The sequence below is a fragment of the Sciurus vulgaris genome, assembly GCF_902686455.1.
Source record: "Sciurus vulgaris genome assembly, chromosome: 1".
Taxonomy (NCBI): Eukaryota; Metazoa; Chordata; class Mammalia; order Rodentia; family Sciuridae; genus Sciurus; species Sciurus vulgaris.
In genome coordinates this window covers 13,122,142-13,136,500 of record NC_136461.1, presented here as the reverse complement: position 1 = coordinate 13,136,500, position 14,359 = coordinate 13,122,142, and the positions used below count along the sequence as shown (strand labels likewise).

Sequence of the window (14,359 nt, the reverse complement as noted above, 5' to 3'; positions counted from 1 at the left end):
GGCACATATAGGCTATCTGTCATTATACTCTAATCATGTTTTCCTAATTATAAAGCAAAATGTTACAAACTTTTTTCTTTTAACTTTCATTTTCACACAACTTACAACTTTTCTCTACGAAATTGTGTGAAAATATAATTATAAAGAATTCCCAGCTACCTTCCATCCAGATTCCCCAAATGTTAGCTTTTCTTTTTTAAAACAAATGCCTCACCACTGCATTATAGTTCCACATAGTAGTTGGGTTCATTTTGACAAAATTATACCTGCAGGGAATTTTGATTTCAAAATTTCAGTCCCTATACCCCTCTCCCCATCCCCTTTCCTCTAATCTGCTGATCTGATTTTGTTAAATTACTTCTATATTTTCTCCTCATTCCTCTTTTTTTTTTGTACCAGGGATTGAACCCAGGGGCACTTAACTACTGAGTCACATCCCCAGTCCATTTTTTGTATTTTATTTGGAGACAGGGTCTTGCTAAGTTGCTTAGCACCTCACTGTTGATGTAGAGGCTGGCTTTGAACTCGATCCTCCTATCTCAGCCTCCCATACCCCTGAAACTATAGGTGTGCACCACCCCACCCAGCCCTCCTTCCCTCTTGATCTTTCTTCCTGTGTTTCCCTCAACCTGTCAAAACATTTCTTAGACTGTAAATCCTAAAAGATGGTAATAGAATTGGGGAATCAAAAATAAGATTTTATAAAACTCTTCTATTTTTGCTTTTATGTAAGTTATTTAAGCTGAGTTGACATATCTAAACTTCATTTTCTAGCAATTTGTGAGTCAAGCTCTTACTAATTCACATTGGCTACTAATAATACCACTGCAAATTTGGATGTTCACCATATTGTACTGATTTTCAAAATTCAGTGTTGCTCTTCTTTCCTTCCTTGGTTTCCTGTAAGTCTTGCTCCCTCCTATTCTAGTCCCAAATTTATTTCTTTCTTAAAGCAAAAAGGTTGTAAGACACATCTTTGTTGTAAATTCATAGTATTATTGGGCAAATAATCAATACTTGTAGATTACAAATAATTGTGTCAAATTGCTAAATTGAATTGTTTCTACTCTAAATCTTTATATTCTTGGCAGTTGGAAAAAATCTGTTGTGACTCACCAAAAAGAGTTGCTCCCCATTTGTATCTTTGAGGATTCAAACTACAGTGGGAGTTTCCACAAAATAGGCACAATTACTTTTTATTGTAACTTTGTAAAAGCTTAAGGACAGATTGACCTCTGTGGCTGGTCCCTGGGAGCTAAAAGCTATGGATTTTTCACTCCATTGTTTCTAAAAACACTGTATCTGTTAGAATTTATTTCAAGCAACTCTGTATCAGATGGGACTTTTTAAAATAAAAATGTCAATATCTTGTTTTTTAGGTTCCTGCAGTAAGGCCCATCCACCTCTGGTTGTTAGATTGTTTGATGTACAATTTACAACCATTAAAGTGTACAAATTATAAGTAAATAGCTCAGTGAAAATACTATGTGTGTATATCCATGTAATTCCAACTAACCCTTCCCCCTGTGGTACTGGGGAATTGAACTCCATAGTGGTCTGCCTCTGAACTACACTCTCAGCCCTTTTAAACATTTTTATTGAGCTGGCATGGTGTTGCACACCTGCACTTGCAGTTACTCTTGAGGCTGAGGCAAGATTTTTTTTTTTAAACTGGGGGTTGAGCCCAGGGGCCTTAACTACTGAGCCACACCCCAGCCTTTGTTTTTTTCCCCCCCCTGTCGTGCTGGGGACTGAACCCAGGGCCTTGTGCATGCGAGGCACATACTTTACCAACTGCCTACATCCCCAGCCCCCCCCCCCCCCCCCGTGCCCTTTTTATATTTTATTTTGAGATAGTGACTTGCCAAGTGACTGGCTAAGTGCTGAGGCTGGCTTTGAACTTGAGATTCTTATGTATCCGGAGCCACTGGGATTTACAGGTGTGCACCACGACACAGAGTGCCAGAAAGTTTGGGAGAGCACTCTGGGTTCAATTCCCAGTACAAGGGGAGAGAGGGAGGGGGTATGTTGGGGGTGGGAGGAGAGAGTGAATGAAACACACACACACACACATATATAATCTTTATTTATTTATATATATGTAAACACACACAACTTTCTCCCCCCTACCCCTGGAGTGGTGGGCACCATTGCCCCAGCAAGGCAATTTTTCTAGCTTTCAGTAGGGGGTCTATCAATACCTCCACACTGATCTTTAAACCATATCATTCAACAAAGTTTGCTTAATTTTTCCTTTCATTGTATTTCCTGTAATAGGACTATATCATATATTTTATCAATTTAAAAATTAGTTTCAGTTCCATGCCCAGCCAGTTGGGATCAAAAGTTCTTTGCTTGGGATTTTAAGTCCTTCAGTTAATTCATAAAACTTTCTTACTAGTCTTTAGTTTCTGTCTGTTTTCTGGGCCAGATATTTCAAAATCTTATTTCATCCAGAAGTGGTTTAGTCTGTTTCTTTGTCATCTAAAGTTAGGCTGTCGATGCCATTCCAAGTTTTGAGGCAACACAAGAACAAGCCTCCAATATTAAAATAAATGTGGTATTTATCAAGGAAAATCTTTATCTGGGGCGCCTTCTCCAATTATTAGCCAGAAACACTGGAAAGTGTGATGCAAACACAAGCTGGTAGGTTTGTTGCAGAGGGAAATCCAAATAAAGTATTTGAGAGTGAAGAGAAGAGGATTAGTGAGTAAAATAACTGCAAGGTGGTGCCTGCAAGGTGGTGTGAGATGGAGAAAGTGTGCATCCTGTGAAGTGCTAGTAAATGACTAGTGCTAGTGCTGTGGGCACGCTAGGAGCGGGACGCGTGTGAGTGATGAGGCTGCGGTCTGCTCTTCTCCTCCTCCGCCGGCCCGGGCTGAGGCCAGTACCTTCGCGGATGCGCAGTCCGCCCTGCCGTCCCGCACATCCCACGAGTCCAACCCGGAGCTCACCTGTCCCCGCTTCGCCGGGCCACATGGAACCCACCTGCAGCAGCGCCCCCCGCGCGCAGGCGCAGAGGCCAGCGCTCCCCGCGCCCGCGCGCGGAGCTAGGTTCTGCGCAGGCGCAGCACCTCCGACCCGCCCGGAGCCGCGCCTCGTTTCTCCTGTGAGGGCCGAGGCCGCCCGCGCGTCGCGTTTTTTGACCGGCGACTGCGGCGCGCAGCCTGACGCGACAGATTGCGTCACTTCCGCCCCCTCCCGGGAGGCGGCGCTGAGCCGGTGGCAAGCCCCCGGAGGGAGCCGCAGTAGTACGACGGAAGATGGCGACGAGCGGCGGCGAAGAGGCGGCGGCAGCGGCGCCGGCGCCCGGGGCCCCGGCAGCGGGGGCGGACACGACCCCGGGCTGGGAGGTGGCGGTGCGGCCCCTGCTGTCCGCGTCCTACTCCGCCTTCGAGATGAAGGAGTTGCCGCAGCTGGTGGCCTCAGTCATCGAGAGGTACCGGGCGGCGGCCCCGGCGGGCGGCGCAGGGGGGAGGGGAGGGGAGCCGGATCGTCTGGACCCGCTTCCCGGGCCGCCTGCTGCTCTCAGGGACCCCCGCCCAGCCGCGGCCTCGGGCGCCCGGGCCCTGGAGGCCAGGGCTTGCCGCGCTTCCCTCACCAGCCCCTGGAAGCCATCTGTGCCTCAATTTCCCCTCCAGAGCAAAACTTTTGAGGCGGCCTCGCGGGAGGGCGTGGCCGCACACGTTGGAGTGACTTTGAGATGCTTCGCGCCCTAAGTGAAACGTCCTCGGGGCTGCCCCGTGCTAAGGTCAGGGCTTGGATGAGTTTGCATTTCTCGCCCGCACTCGTCCTCCTAGCCTGGGCCGGAGCGGAGCCCGGGGTTTAAATTGGAGACCTGCCGCATAATTTGATAACGGTCTCCCCGTGGTGCTGTAATCGCCAGGGGCACGTGTTATTTCTGTGACTGAAGCCACTAGTTTCCCCCGATGACTTTCTTTTTACTTTGCATCCCTTGCACATTTCTGCTGTAACGGTGTTTGATTGAAGACATCGCAGCCTGCGAGTCTGAGAGATCGTTTTCCCAAAGGAGTGTGTACTTCCTCATCCCTCTCGTGCAATAAAATATCTTCAGACTCACACGGGACTGTTTGTTGCCTTGCTGTTTCATGGTTTTGTTTTGTTTTGCAGAGATTCTTAGGCTGCAAGAGTCATGTTCACAGGAAGGCGGTGATCTCAGTGTCTACCTTTTCCTGACAATGTACTCAGAGCTGTCTTTCATTAGTTTAGCAGTAGACTTAACACTTTTAAGGCCAGTCTCACTTTCATTTTTCTAGCCAAACCTTGCTTCCGCGACTCCCTGCAGTTGCTAACTGGGTCACTTTAGCTTCTTGCCAACAAGGGTATATCAAAGTGTTATCAAGAAGGTGAGAAATTGCTATGGGTTAATCAAGGAAGGCTCATGATTTGACATATTATCTATTTTGGTGCTTGTTATTGTTCTTCGACTTGTGATGTTTTGGATGCAGAATTTTAAAAATTATAATAAAATAATTGTCAGGTTTGGTAACTTCAGAGTTAACAAGTGGATTTTCCCTTCCTACTTAGTAAGCTGTGAATGTTCTAAAGATGTAAACAAGTGTCAAATATAGCACTCTGAAATTATGTAGCCTTTTTTAAAAACTGCCTTAAACATTTAGATTAGTGGTATCCCCCCCCCCCAGAATCATACTCATAATGTTACTTGCAGTTAATAATGTTCCCACTCTTTTTAGAACATTTTCTTATATGTTTTGTGGATGTGAACTGAGAAGGTTATAAAACCTCCTGAACATAGTTGTATTCTGGGGCCATGCCTTTTAAACTGTAATAGTTAAGCAACTCCTCCAACCTGCTGAAGGAGCCAAAACCAAATTTATCACACTAGGTTTGAATTTTGCCAGTTGAGGCACTAGTGATCCCTCCCACACCCTGTGTTAGCTCAGATAATCAATAGTTGTCTGTGTTTGTAGTCATTAGTAAGACCTCTCTTTTTGGTTTAGAAAAGAAGTTCAAACTGATGGTTTTAATAATCGTTTTATTGGAAGGCAAGATCTTTGAAGGCTCTGTTTTGTTTTTTGTGGCTCAGTTAATTTTGAACGCCTGTCATTTGACCTCTTCAGGCCCTGTAAGAGAAGTATGATCATAAGAAAAATTTACAGAAGAAATATCTGGCTTACATGTTCTTTATGGTGTATAACAGTTAAACAAATCAAATGTTGGGTTTGGTGTAGAGCTTGGTATCAGCAAAGTTTCTAAAAAAGGCCACATGGTAGCAGGTCCTGTGGTCTCTGGCCTGTTAACTCTTCCAATGCAGCTATGGGCAATACTGTACATAAATGAATGGGGTGCAGTTGTGTTCAGAATCTTAGGCACAGACGCTGAAATTTGAGTTTCATGTGATGTTTACATGTCATGTAATATTAAACCCTCAAAAAAATTGAAAAGCCATTCTTAGGGGCTGGAGTTGTGGCTCAGTAGTGAAGCTCTCGCCCATGCATGAGGCCCTGGGTTCGATCCTCAGCACCACATAAAAATAAAATAAAGGTGCCCACCTAAAACTAAAATATATATATATATATATATATATATATATATAATATATTTTAAAAAAATTCTTAGATATGGGCTGTACAAAGATGGGCAGCTAGATGAATTTGACCTGCCAGTCATAGTGCACTGATTCCTGCTTTAGAACACACAAATTTTATACCGTGTCATCCGTTCTGAGAAGTTTTCTGTGACTTTCCAAAAACTGAAGAGAGGATCTCAAATTGTGGAATCATTTCTTGTATAGTGAGTTATAGCCACAGAGTATATAGTACCAGATCAAAGTAGACACTGACATACTGAGGTGGGGTTTGTCTTCCGGTTTAATCGCAGGTTTAGATGCCCAGGCTGTACTTTGCTTGTGTGGCTGCCACTCTTAATTTCTGCAGTTCCCTTATTTCTTTCTATTGTTATGCCTGCCCTGTTTTTCTTCCCTGTCTCCAGGGACCTTCTGTTTTTCTGTTGTAATTTACCATTCTCTGCTTCCCTTTTTGATGTCCTGGTTCCATCATATCAGCTTTTACTTCCTGTCTGGCAGCCTGCTCATCTATGCAATTCCTCTCCTTTGATTGTTGGATATGATGACACTTATTCTGAGAGATTCCTCAGTACTCCACCATTCTACTTCCTAACTATTCTTTCATGCTTTTATGGTTGAAATTGACCCTTTGAGGCAAAGGTAGATTACAATTTCTTAGAGCTAGACTCTTTTTGATAAGTTTGTTTGCCTTCATAACCAACTTGTGAAATGAAGGAGGAATGGATTAGCATTAGCGTGGATAAGTTGTGAAGTACAAAGTGTCGTCAGGAGGTGGGCTTGGTAGTGCATGCCTGTAATCCCAGCAGCTATGGAGGCTGAGGCAGGATGATCGTGAGTTCAAAGCCAGCCTCAGCAAAAGTGAGGTGCTAAGCAGCTCAGTGAGATCTTGTCTCTAAACACAATACAAAATAGGGCTGGGGATGTGGCTCAGTGGCCAAGTGCCCCTGAGTTCAATCCCTGGTACCACTGCCCACCGCCACCACCAAAAAAAAAAAAAAAAAAAAATTGTCATTAGGTTTTTAAAGGAAAAAGATACCCGAGATATTGACAGGGCAGTTTATGTTCTCTTCTGTCTCCCGCCCCCCCCTTTTTTTTTGGTACCGGATATTTAATCAAGGGTCTGTTTGCCACTGAGCTGCATCCCCAACCCTTTTTGCTTTTTATTTTGATATGGGGTCTCACTAAGTTGCTTTGGGCCTTGCTAAGTTGCTGAGGCTGGGATTGAACTTGTGATCCTCCGACCTCAGCCTCCCAACCCTCTGGGATTACAGGTTTGTGTCACCATTGTCTATAGCTAGCATGTCTTTTAGTAGTAAAGACTTAAAAATCTTTTAAACAAGATTATCTTTTCAGATCAGAAGTGGAGTTAAAACTTGTTCAATGGAGCACATACTATTCATAGGCTTAATTGCTATAATTGCTGAATGTAGCTTTCTGTGTTAAAGTGTACAAAATTTCTTAACTCTGCAAGATAATTTGGTGAACATCGTTGCCATTGAGTGTAGATCTAAAACAAACTGGAAAAGAAAAAACACCAAACTCCGAAACAAACTTTTCCTCTGAGCTAACCTGACCTCTTATAAGCCTCTGACAATCTCTGCCTCCCAGATATTTGATAGAATTTAGAGCAAAGACATCTACTTGGGAAGGAAAAGCTGTTACAATCTTGTCATTAGGTACCACACAGTCATTTCTTAAAAATATCGAAAAGGAGCTTGTGTTGCTATAATGCACAAATGTGCTTTTGCATTTGTAATCTGTGGGACATAGGGTGATGGTTGACCTACAGGGCCAAAAAGCTCACCATCAAAAGATAGGGTGAGATGAGTTCTTGTGACTGTTTCTATGTCTTGTAAGTCATTCACCATAGTTCTGTCAATGTGTGAGGAAAGTATCTGAAAGAAAGCACTTAGTTTTTTGGGTAACAATAGAATATGTATGTATGTGTAAAGTATTATGAAACAAATGTAATGGATTCTGTACTTAGAAGTTCATGTATCTGATGAGATGTCGGGTACTTGTGGAGTTTACAGTTTTTGAAACATGTACAATGTTACCAAAGAGGGAGAAGTGAGGTGAATCAGGAAACTTTTATTATGCCCCTCCTTAGATTCCCATCTCGTCCTAGAGTGAGGTAGATATTTCTAGACTCCAGTCAATTCTTTTTTCACTTACACATCAAATTGGATTTCTCTGACCTGGCTGCTTAGCTGCTGTTTCCCTTTGTGCTCTGCACTGCTTTTATTTATCACAGAACAGAAAAGCCTCAGATTCCATGTCGTCGGCAGTGTTTCAACCTCTGTGGTGGTGTTGTTGGAATGTGTGTTAAAGGAGGCAGGTGTTTCAGGAAGAGACCTTGACTGACCAGAATACAGGCATACTTTCACCTGTAAGTCTCTCTTTTTCTTCCTCCGTGCTGTGTCTGCCTTCAGTGTCTTCATTCCTATCTTTCCACCTGACCTCTTGCCCTCGAATTCTGAGCATACTGTGGTGTTTTGGTGGCTGTCAGTTTATTGGGGAATGAGGGTGGGGTAGGGAAGTGTGGCAGTACATTTTTATTAGGTGACTCATGACTCTGACACTTTCTTTAAAAATCCAGAGATCTGACAACGAAGTCATGGTGGCATGTGCCTGTAACCCCTGCTACTTGCTACTCGCGGCAGTCTAGAGGATTCACAAGTTCAAACCCAACCTGGGAATGTAACAAGACCCTGTCTCAAAAAAGTGACAACGCCATGTCTGATACTTTTCTACTCTTCTTCAAGTCTTTTAAAAACTAATCCTTAGTTGTCCTAAGCAGATTATAAGTGGAGGTGAAGAGTGCTTCTTATTTCCTCTGCCAGTGTTCATCTTTCCCCAGAGTGCATTCTTTTTTTTAAATGCCTTTATTTTTTAATGTGGTGCTGAGACTTGAACCCAGTACCTCACACGTGCTAGGCAAGTACTCTACCACTGAGCCATGCCCCCAGCCCCTTCCCCCCGCAGGTGCATTCTTCCATTTCCTTCTTGAAGTAAGACTGTTGTATATATCTAGGGGAAGAAGTTTGTTAAGTCTCAATGGATCCACAAGGCCCTGGGTCCAGTCCTCTCCCTAAATGAAACACAAGCAATGAGTGACACTGCCAGGCACCTCAGTGGGTTTAATGCTGTGTTTGGACGCACTTCCTTACCAGAATGGGAGTGAAAGCACAGAAGAGTTTGTTCTTTGGGTGGGCAGTGTTCCTCCTAGATTGGTAAACCTGTTCAGCTGAAAAAAAACGGGGTAAGCAGCTCTGAGTTTTAAAAATAAAGCAGTGAAGGTAGGTAAATGACTCGTAAAACACATCACATTACACAGCAGGAGAACCTTAGAATACTGAATAAGAAAGTAAATTGAAGTGAAGGAAAAACCAAGTGCATAAGGGAGAAGAAAGGGGATTTAGTAGTTTTTTACTGAACACATGAGTTACAAATGAGCTGATCAACAAGAATTTTGAGTGCTTTTTTTTTTTCTTTTTTCCTTTTTTTGTGGTGTGGGGAATTGAATCCAGGAGCATTCTGCCTGTGAACTACATGCCCGGCTATTTTTAAAAATTTTATTTTTTTTCCTTTTTTTATTAAAAATCGTAAATTTACATAGGGCAATGTTGTAAAAATTTTATTTTGAGACAAGTACTCACTAAGTTTCCCAGGTTGAACTTGCAATCTTCCTGCCTCAGCCTCCAATGTCTGTGGGATTATAGGTGTGGACCACTGCACCTGATACTTCCTCCTTTTGGGGGATGGGGTGCTGGAATTGAACCCAGGGATGCTTTACCATTGAGCTGCATCCCTGGCACTTTTATTTTTATTTTCAGACAGAGTCTTGCTAAATTGCTGAGACTGACTTAGAATTTGTAGTTCTCCCGTCTCAGCCTCCCAAATTGCTGGGATTAAAAGGCATGTTCCACCTCATTTGCCTCTTTCTTCTATTTTGATTAGCATGAGAAGTAGGGTTAAAATGACCCTTGATGGACAGGAAGATCCTTGTACATCATAGGTGTGTTCTCTCTCTCTCTCTCTCTCTCTCTCTCTCTCTCTCTCTCTCTCTCTCTCTCTCTCTCTCTCCCTCTCCCCTTCTGTACATATGTGTATAGTACATATATATGTATGTAGCTATTCTAAGATAAAGGACTAATCTTTGATAAATACCCACTTAATCCTTGATAAATCTCCCAATAACAAAGTCCTGGCAATGCCAGACTCTTCAGTGTTACTTGAGGTGATTCATCACTCACCTTCTAAACATTGCCTTGGCTTTTTGGCTCCTATGTTCATTTTGCAAGTGAATAGTCTTGCTGGCAGTGAATAGAGTTCCAACTGTTTGTTTCCTTTCCTAGGCTGATACTTCTTGCTGGGGATGAATTTACTAAGGAAACTGTTGAGCCAGGGAACTCTACTCTTTCCATTAAATAAGATACATTTTACTCTTTTCTTTGTCCTGTGTTTCATGTTCTGTGGAGTGGCATCTGACTTGATAGAGAAAACGACTTCATTGTATCTAGCCTTTAGAACTAGTTGGACTTCAGATTTTCACAGAATAGGGCATTTCCTTAGCTAGAGAGGAGGAATGTGATTTGAAAATCACCAAATCTGTTGTTATCTAACTTTAACTTCCTAGGGGGTGGGTGTGGATGAGGGGAGATGTTCTGGTACTCTGGTGGTAAATTTTGGATTTTAACTTGGCTCATAGGATTTTATTTAATTTTTTAAAAACTTTGAATTAATTCTTTACAAATCACTGAATTCTGGGCTAGTATTACGTGGTCTTCAAAATGGGTTATTTTAATCTGTATTTCCACTAACACAGTCTTTTTTTCTTTTTTCTTTTTTTTCCCCTGGGGCTGGGGATTGAGGCTAGCTTTCACTTAAGGATCCTCCTTCCTCAGCTTCCTGAGTTGCTGGAATTACAGGCGTGCTCCGCCACGTCCAATTCTACCAACAGTATCTTGAGTGCTCTGTTCTAACCACTTTTGATTATCAATGATGAAGATGTTATTAGCTTTTGGTCTTTGCCAATCAATAATACAGGACAAACTGGTATCCTCTTATGTTTTTACTTGTGTGTCTTTGAATGAGTTTGAAAATGTTTTCTGTTTATCAGCCTCTGCTTCTTACTAAGCCTGATACCTTGAACAGGATACTTAAGTCTATGAGCTTCACCTTCAAATTTTAAAAAAAAAAATTTTTTTATGATGTTGGAACTTAAACCTAGGGCCTCATGCATGCTACGCGAGTGCTCTACCACTGAGCCACATCCCCAGCTCCAAATCTTGAATATAGAGAATACTACTTACCATGCAGGGCTGCTGAAAAGGGTTAAGTGAAGGGATATAAAGGGATGTGTGACACATGGTAGGCACTTAATAATGTTGACTGCATTGTTTTCTTTACAGTGAGTCAGAAATCCTGCACCATGAGAAGCAGTACGAGCCCTTCTACTCCTCTTTTGTTGCGCTTTCCACACACTATATTACAACAGTTTGCAGCCTTAGTAAGTATTCTACTCTTGTCACCTCCTTTGAGGGCTTGTGAATAGGGGGATTGTTTATCCTCTTGTCAGATCATCCCAGCAAGTTGTTAATGAGGTCTGTGTTTTAGCACTCCTAAGCTGTTCACTGAGGAGTGGAGACAATTGCCAGCTGTGCTGGGTTCCAGTGGCTCCCTTACCTAGGCCAGCTGAGTGGCCTGTAAAAGCTGTTGTGCTTTGGCATCTGCTTTATGACCATCAAGTCAGCCTTCCTTTCCTTCTTAATCAGAAGCATTTTGTTGATTTCACACATTTAATTACTGGTATATGAATTTGGTGGGATATTGGTATCCCCAGAAATTAACTGCTAATCTGCAAGGTTAGCAGTTAACTAAGACTCTGTTCCTTGTTGGTTTTGGTGAGAATGTGAACTCTCCTCTTGTGTTCTCTGGTTTATGAAGAGTTTTCAACTTTAGTTCCTCATTTTCTGAATTTTCCTACCCTCAGAGGGACCAAGCCCTATTTTTTCATTATTTCTGAACTTTTGCTTTTTCAGTTTATTTTTATCCTATATTAAATAGTTCTGAATTATTCTAGTTATTTATTTATTTGAATCGTTTGCTAAGCATGTAAATCAAAAGAAACTACAGAGCCATTGAATAATCTGGGTCCAGTGCTGTTTCTTATATATAGGCACTGACAGCTGCTAGGAAAACCACTGTAGCTTTAAGAAACTAAAAAGTCATTTAGAACCTATGGAAAAAGAGCGGAGGTTACTCTTGTGGCCAGGAGCATAAACTCAAGAGGCAGGTTTCCTGAACTTTAATATGATGGGCAAGCCATTTAACCTCTCTGTACTTTAGTTTGCTTGTCTTTTAAAAATGGGAGAGGAAAATAATACCTGCCTTATAGGTTTATGTCTAAGGATTAAATAAGCTGATATCATTTGAAGTGCTTGGCACTTAGTATAACATATTTCCTATTATCATTATTTTAATTTCCAGTAGCGTAAGATGAATGAATCCATAAGCAGTTGATGGTTATCAATGCCAAAATGTCTTTACTCCTTGACTTGTTGGTTCTGAATAATTATTTTCATGGAATGATATTGGGAATGTTGAACATACAGACCTCGACATTTGTTTTATTTGGCTTATTGACTGTGAGGCTGAACAGTCAGATTAAGTAAGGCTTATTACTTTCTCAGTTCCCCGGAACCAACTTCAGTCGGTGGCAGCAGCCTGTAAAGTCCTAATTGAGTTTTCTCTCCTGCGTCTTGAGAATCCAGATGAGGCTTGTGCTGTGTCCCAGGTGAGAGTGATGGGCTCTTTCTGGCCCTTACTTTGAAGTAGGATTTGTGATTAACCAGTGGGATTGATGAAAAACGGATGGCATAGAGCAGAGATTGTAAACCTCTGTAATTGAATAGTGAATAATTTGTGACTCTGTAATAACGGTTGCAGCTAGTCAGCTCTGCCTTTGTACTGTGAACACAGCCATAGAGGATATGTAAATGAAGGAATATGGCTGCGTTCCATTAAAATTCATTTAGAAAAACAGGAAGTGGGCTGAATTGGGGCTGTAGTTTGTCATCCTTTGGTGGATAGGACTGTAGAGTCTTTTTCAAGGATTGCAAACTTATGTACTTAAGTGGCCAGGCAGGTGACAGAGCATGGGTGAATTGTGCTGGTTGACAAGGTCGTAGGCCCCACTGAAAGGAACCAGCCATTACTTGGCTCTAATTGTTGCCATGTAGAAATGGGGGCTTCAAGTGGTAATATCTTGTGAATTGTTGAGAGACGGAAGAATTCTGGATTTGCATATGAAACCTTCCATTTTTAAAAAACTTGCACATAACGTCAAATTGGGGAAACAAAAGGACTATGAGAATAAGACAAATCTGCAAGTCAGGTGGGGTCTGAGGATCATCAGCTTTCCATTTCTGCTTTTTTTTTTTTTCCTTCCCCGCTGAACTGCAGTTCTTTATGTGAACGTAAATTTGGCCCTGTGCCTGTTGGGATTCCCAAAAGAGTAGAATCTCCTGAAAGACATATTTGAATTTGTTTTCTTTTCAGAAACACTTGATTCTCCTAATCAAGGGCCTGTGCACTGGCTGTAGCCGACTAGATAGAACTGAAATTATCACATTTACAGCAATGATGAAATCTGCCAAGCTGCCTCAAACAGTGAAGACGCTTTCAGATGGTGCGTGTTCCTTCTCTAGACGTGGTTCATGGCCACCTCATTGGCCAGCTTCGCCTTTCGGTGGCACTCTGCTAATCCCTTTTTTGCTTTTGTTATGTTACAGTGGAAGACCAGAAAGAGCTGGCCTCACCAGTAAGCCCCGAGCTGAGGCAGAAGGAGGTACAGATGAATTTTTTGAACCAGCTGACCTCAGTTTTTAACCCTAGAACTGTAGCCTCACCACCTAGCAGTCCACAGGCTCTGGTGAGTTCCTTCAGCCAAATAGCCTCATCTCTGGGATTTGTTAAGGTGGTAACACTGGAAAAAAATTATGTGTTTTGTATTCGTGATATAAAGTGATAGTCACATACCACATATAACATTTTGGTCAAAGATGGACCATATATACAATGGTGGTCCTATGAAGTTATATCACCTAGTGTGACCTCATAGCCATCTTAGTTTGTGTACGTATACTCTGAGATGTTTGTACAATGACAATTGTCCAATGATACATTTTTTAGAATGTATTTCCTGTTAAGTCATGTGTGACTGTGCATGCCTGTGGTAGAAAAAAAGGAATACAAAACAATGAAAGTAAAATTCACCCCATTTGGTTCTGTCCGCAGTTATTATTAGTTTGGTGATCATTCTTGTAGGCAATTTGCAATGCATAAAGACCATATAGAAGCTGGGCACAGTCGTCCATGCCCATAACCCTAGTGACTTGGGATGCCAAGGCAGGAGGATTGCAAGTTTGAGATCAGGCTCAGTAACTTAATGAGACTCTCAGTGAGACCCTGTCAAAAAAAAAAAAAAAAAAAGGACTGGGAATGTGGGAATATAGTTCAGTGGTAAAGTACCCCTGGGTTCAGTCCCCAGTGCAAAAAAAAAAAAAAGAAGACCATATATACAATTTTCTGTAAAAGGCATCACTCTAGCTGGATGTGGTGATATACACATGTAATCCCAGTGATTTGGGAGGCTGAGGCAGGAGAATTTTAAGTTCAAGGCCAGCCTAAGCAACTTGGCAAGGTTCTAAGTTTAGTTCTAAATTTAGTGAAACCTGGTTTCAGAATTTAAGAAGTAATAGAAAAGGCTAGGGATGTAACTCAGTG

At 42.1% G+C, this 14,359-nt stretch overlaps 1 protein-coding gene across 18 annotated transcripts in view; it reads left to right on the top strand.

Moving 5' to 3' along the window:
* Window positions 1-3,238: 3,238 nt before the first annotated feature.
* UBR4 (ubiquitin protein ligase E3 component n-recognin 4) overlaps window positions 3,239-14,359 on the top strand; it is a 132,414-nt gene continuing 121,293 nt past the window's right edge. For 9 of the 18 annotated variants that reach the window (XM_079146917.1, XM_079146922.1, XM_079146910.1 and 6 more), the window contains exons 1-5: window positions 3,239-3,439; window positions 10,984-11,081; window positions 12,265-12,368; window positions 13,133-13,262; window positions 13,366-13,505. In XM_079146917.1, the coding sequence (XP_079003043.1) occupies window positions 3,264-3,439; window positions 10,984-11,081; window positions 12,265-12,368; window positions 13,133-13,262; window positions 13,366-13,505 (648 nt within the window). In that variant the 5' untranslated portion in view covers window positions 3,239-3,263. The remainder of the gene's footprint in view (window positions 3,440-10,983; window positions 11,082-12,264; window positions 12,369-13,132; window positions 13,263-13,365; window positions 13,506-14,359) is intronic. The other 9 variants (XM_079146915.1, XM_079146908.1, XM_079146914.1 and 6 more) reach the window with 1 other exon arrangement.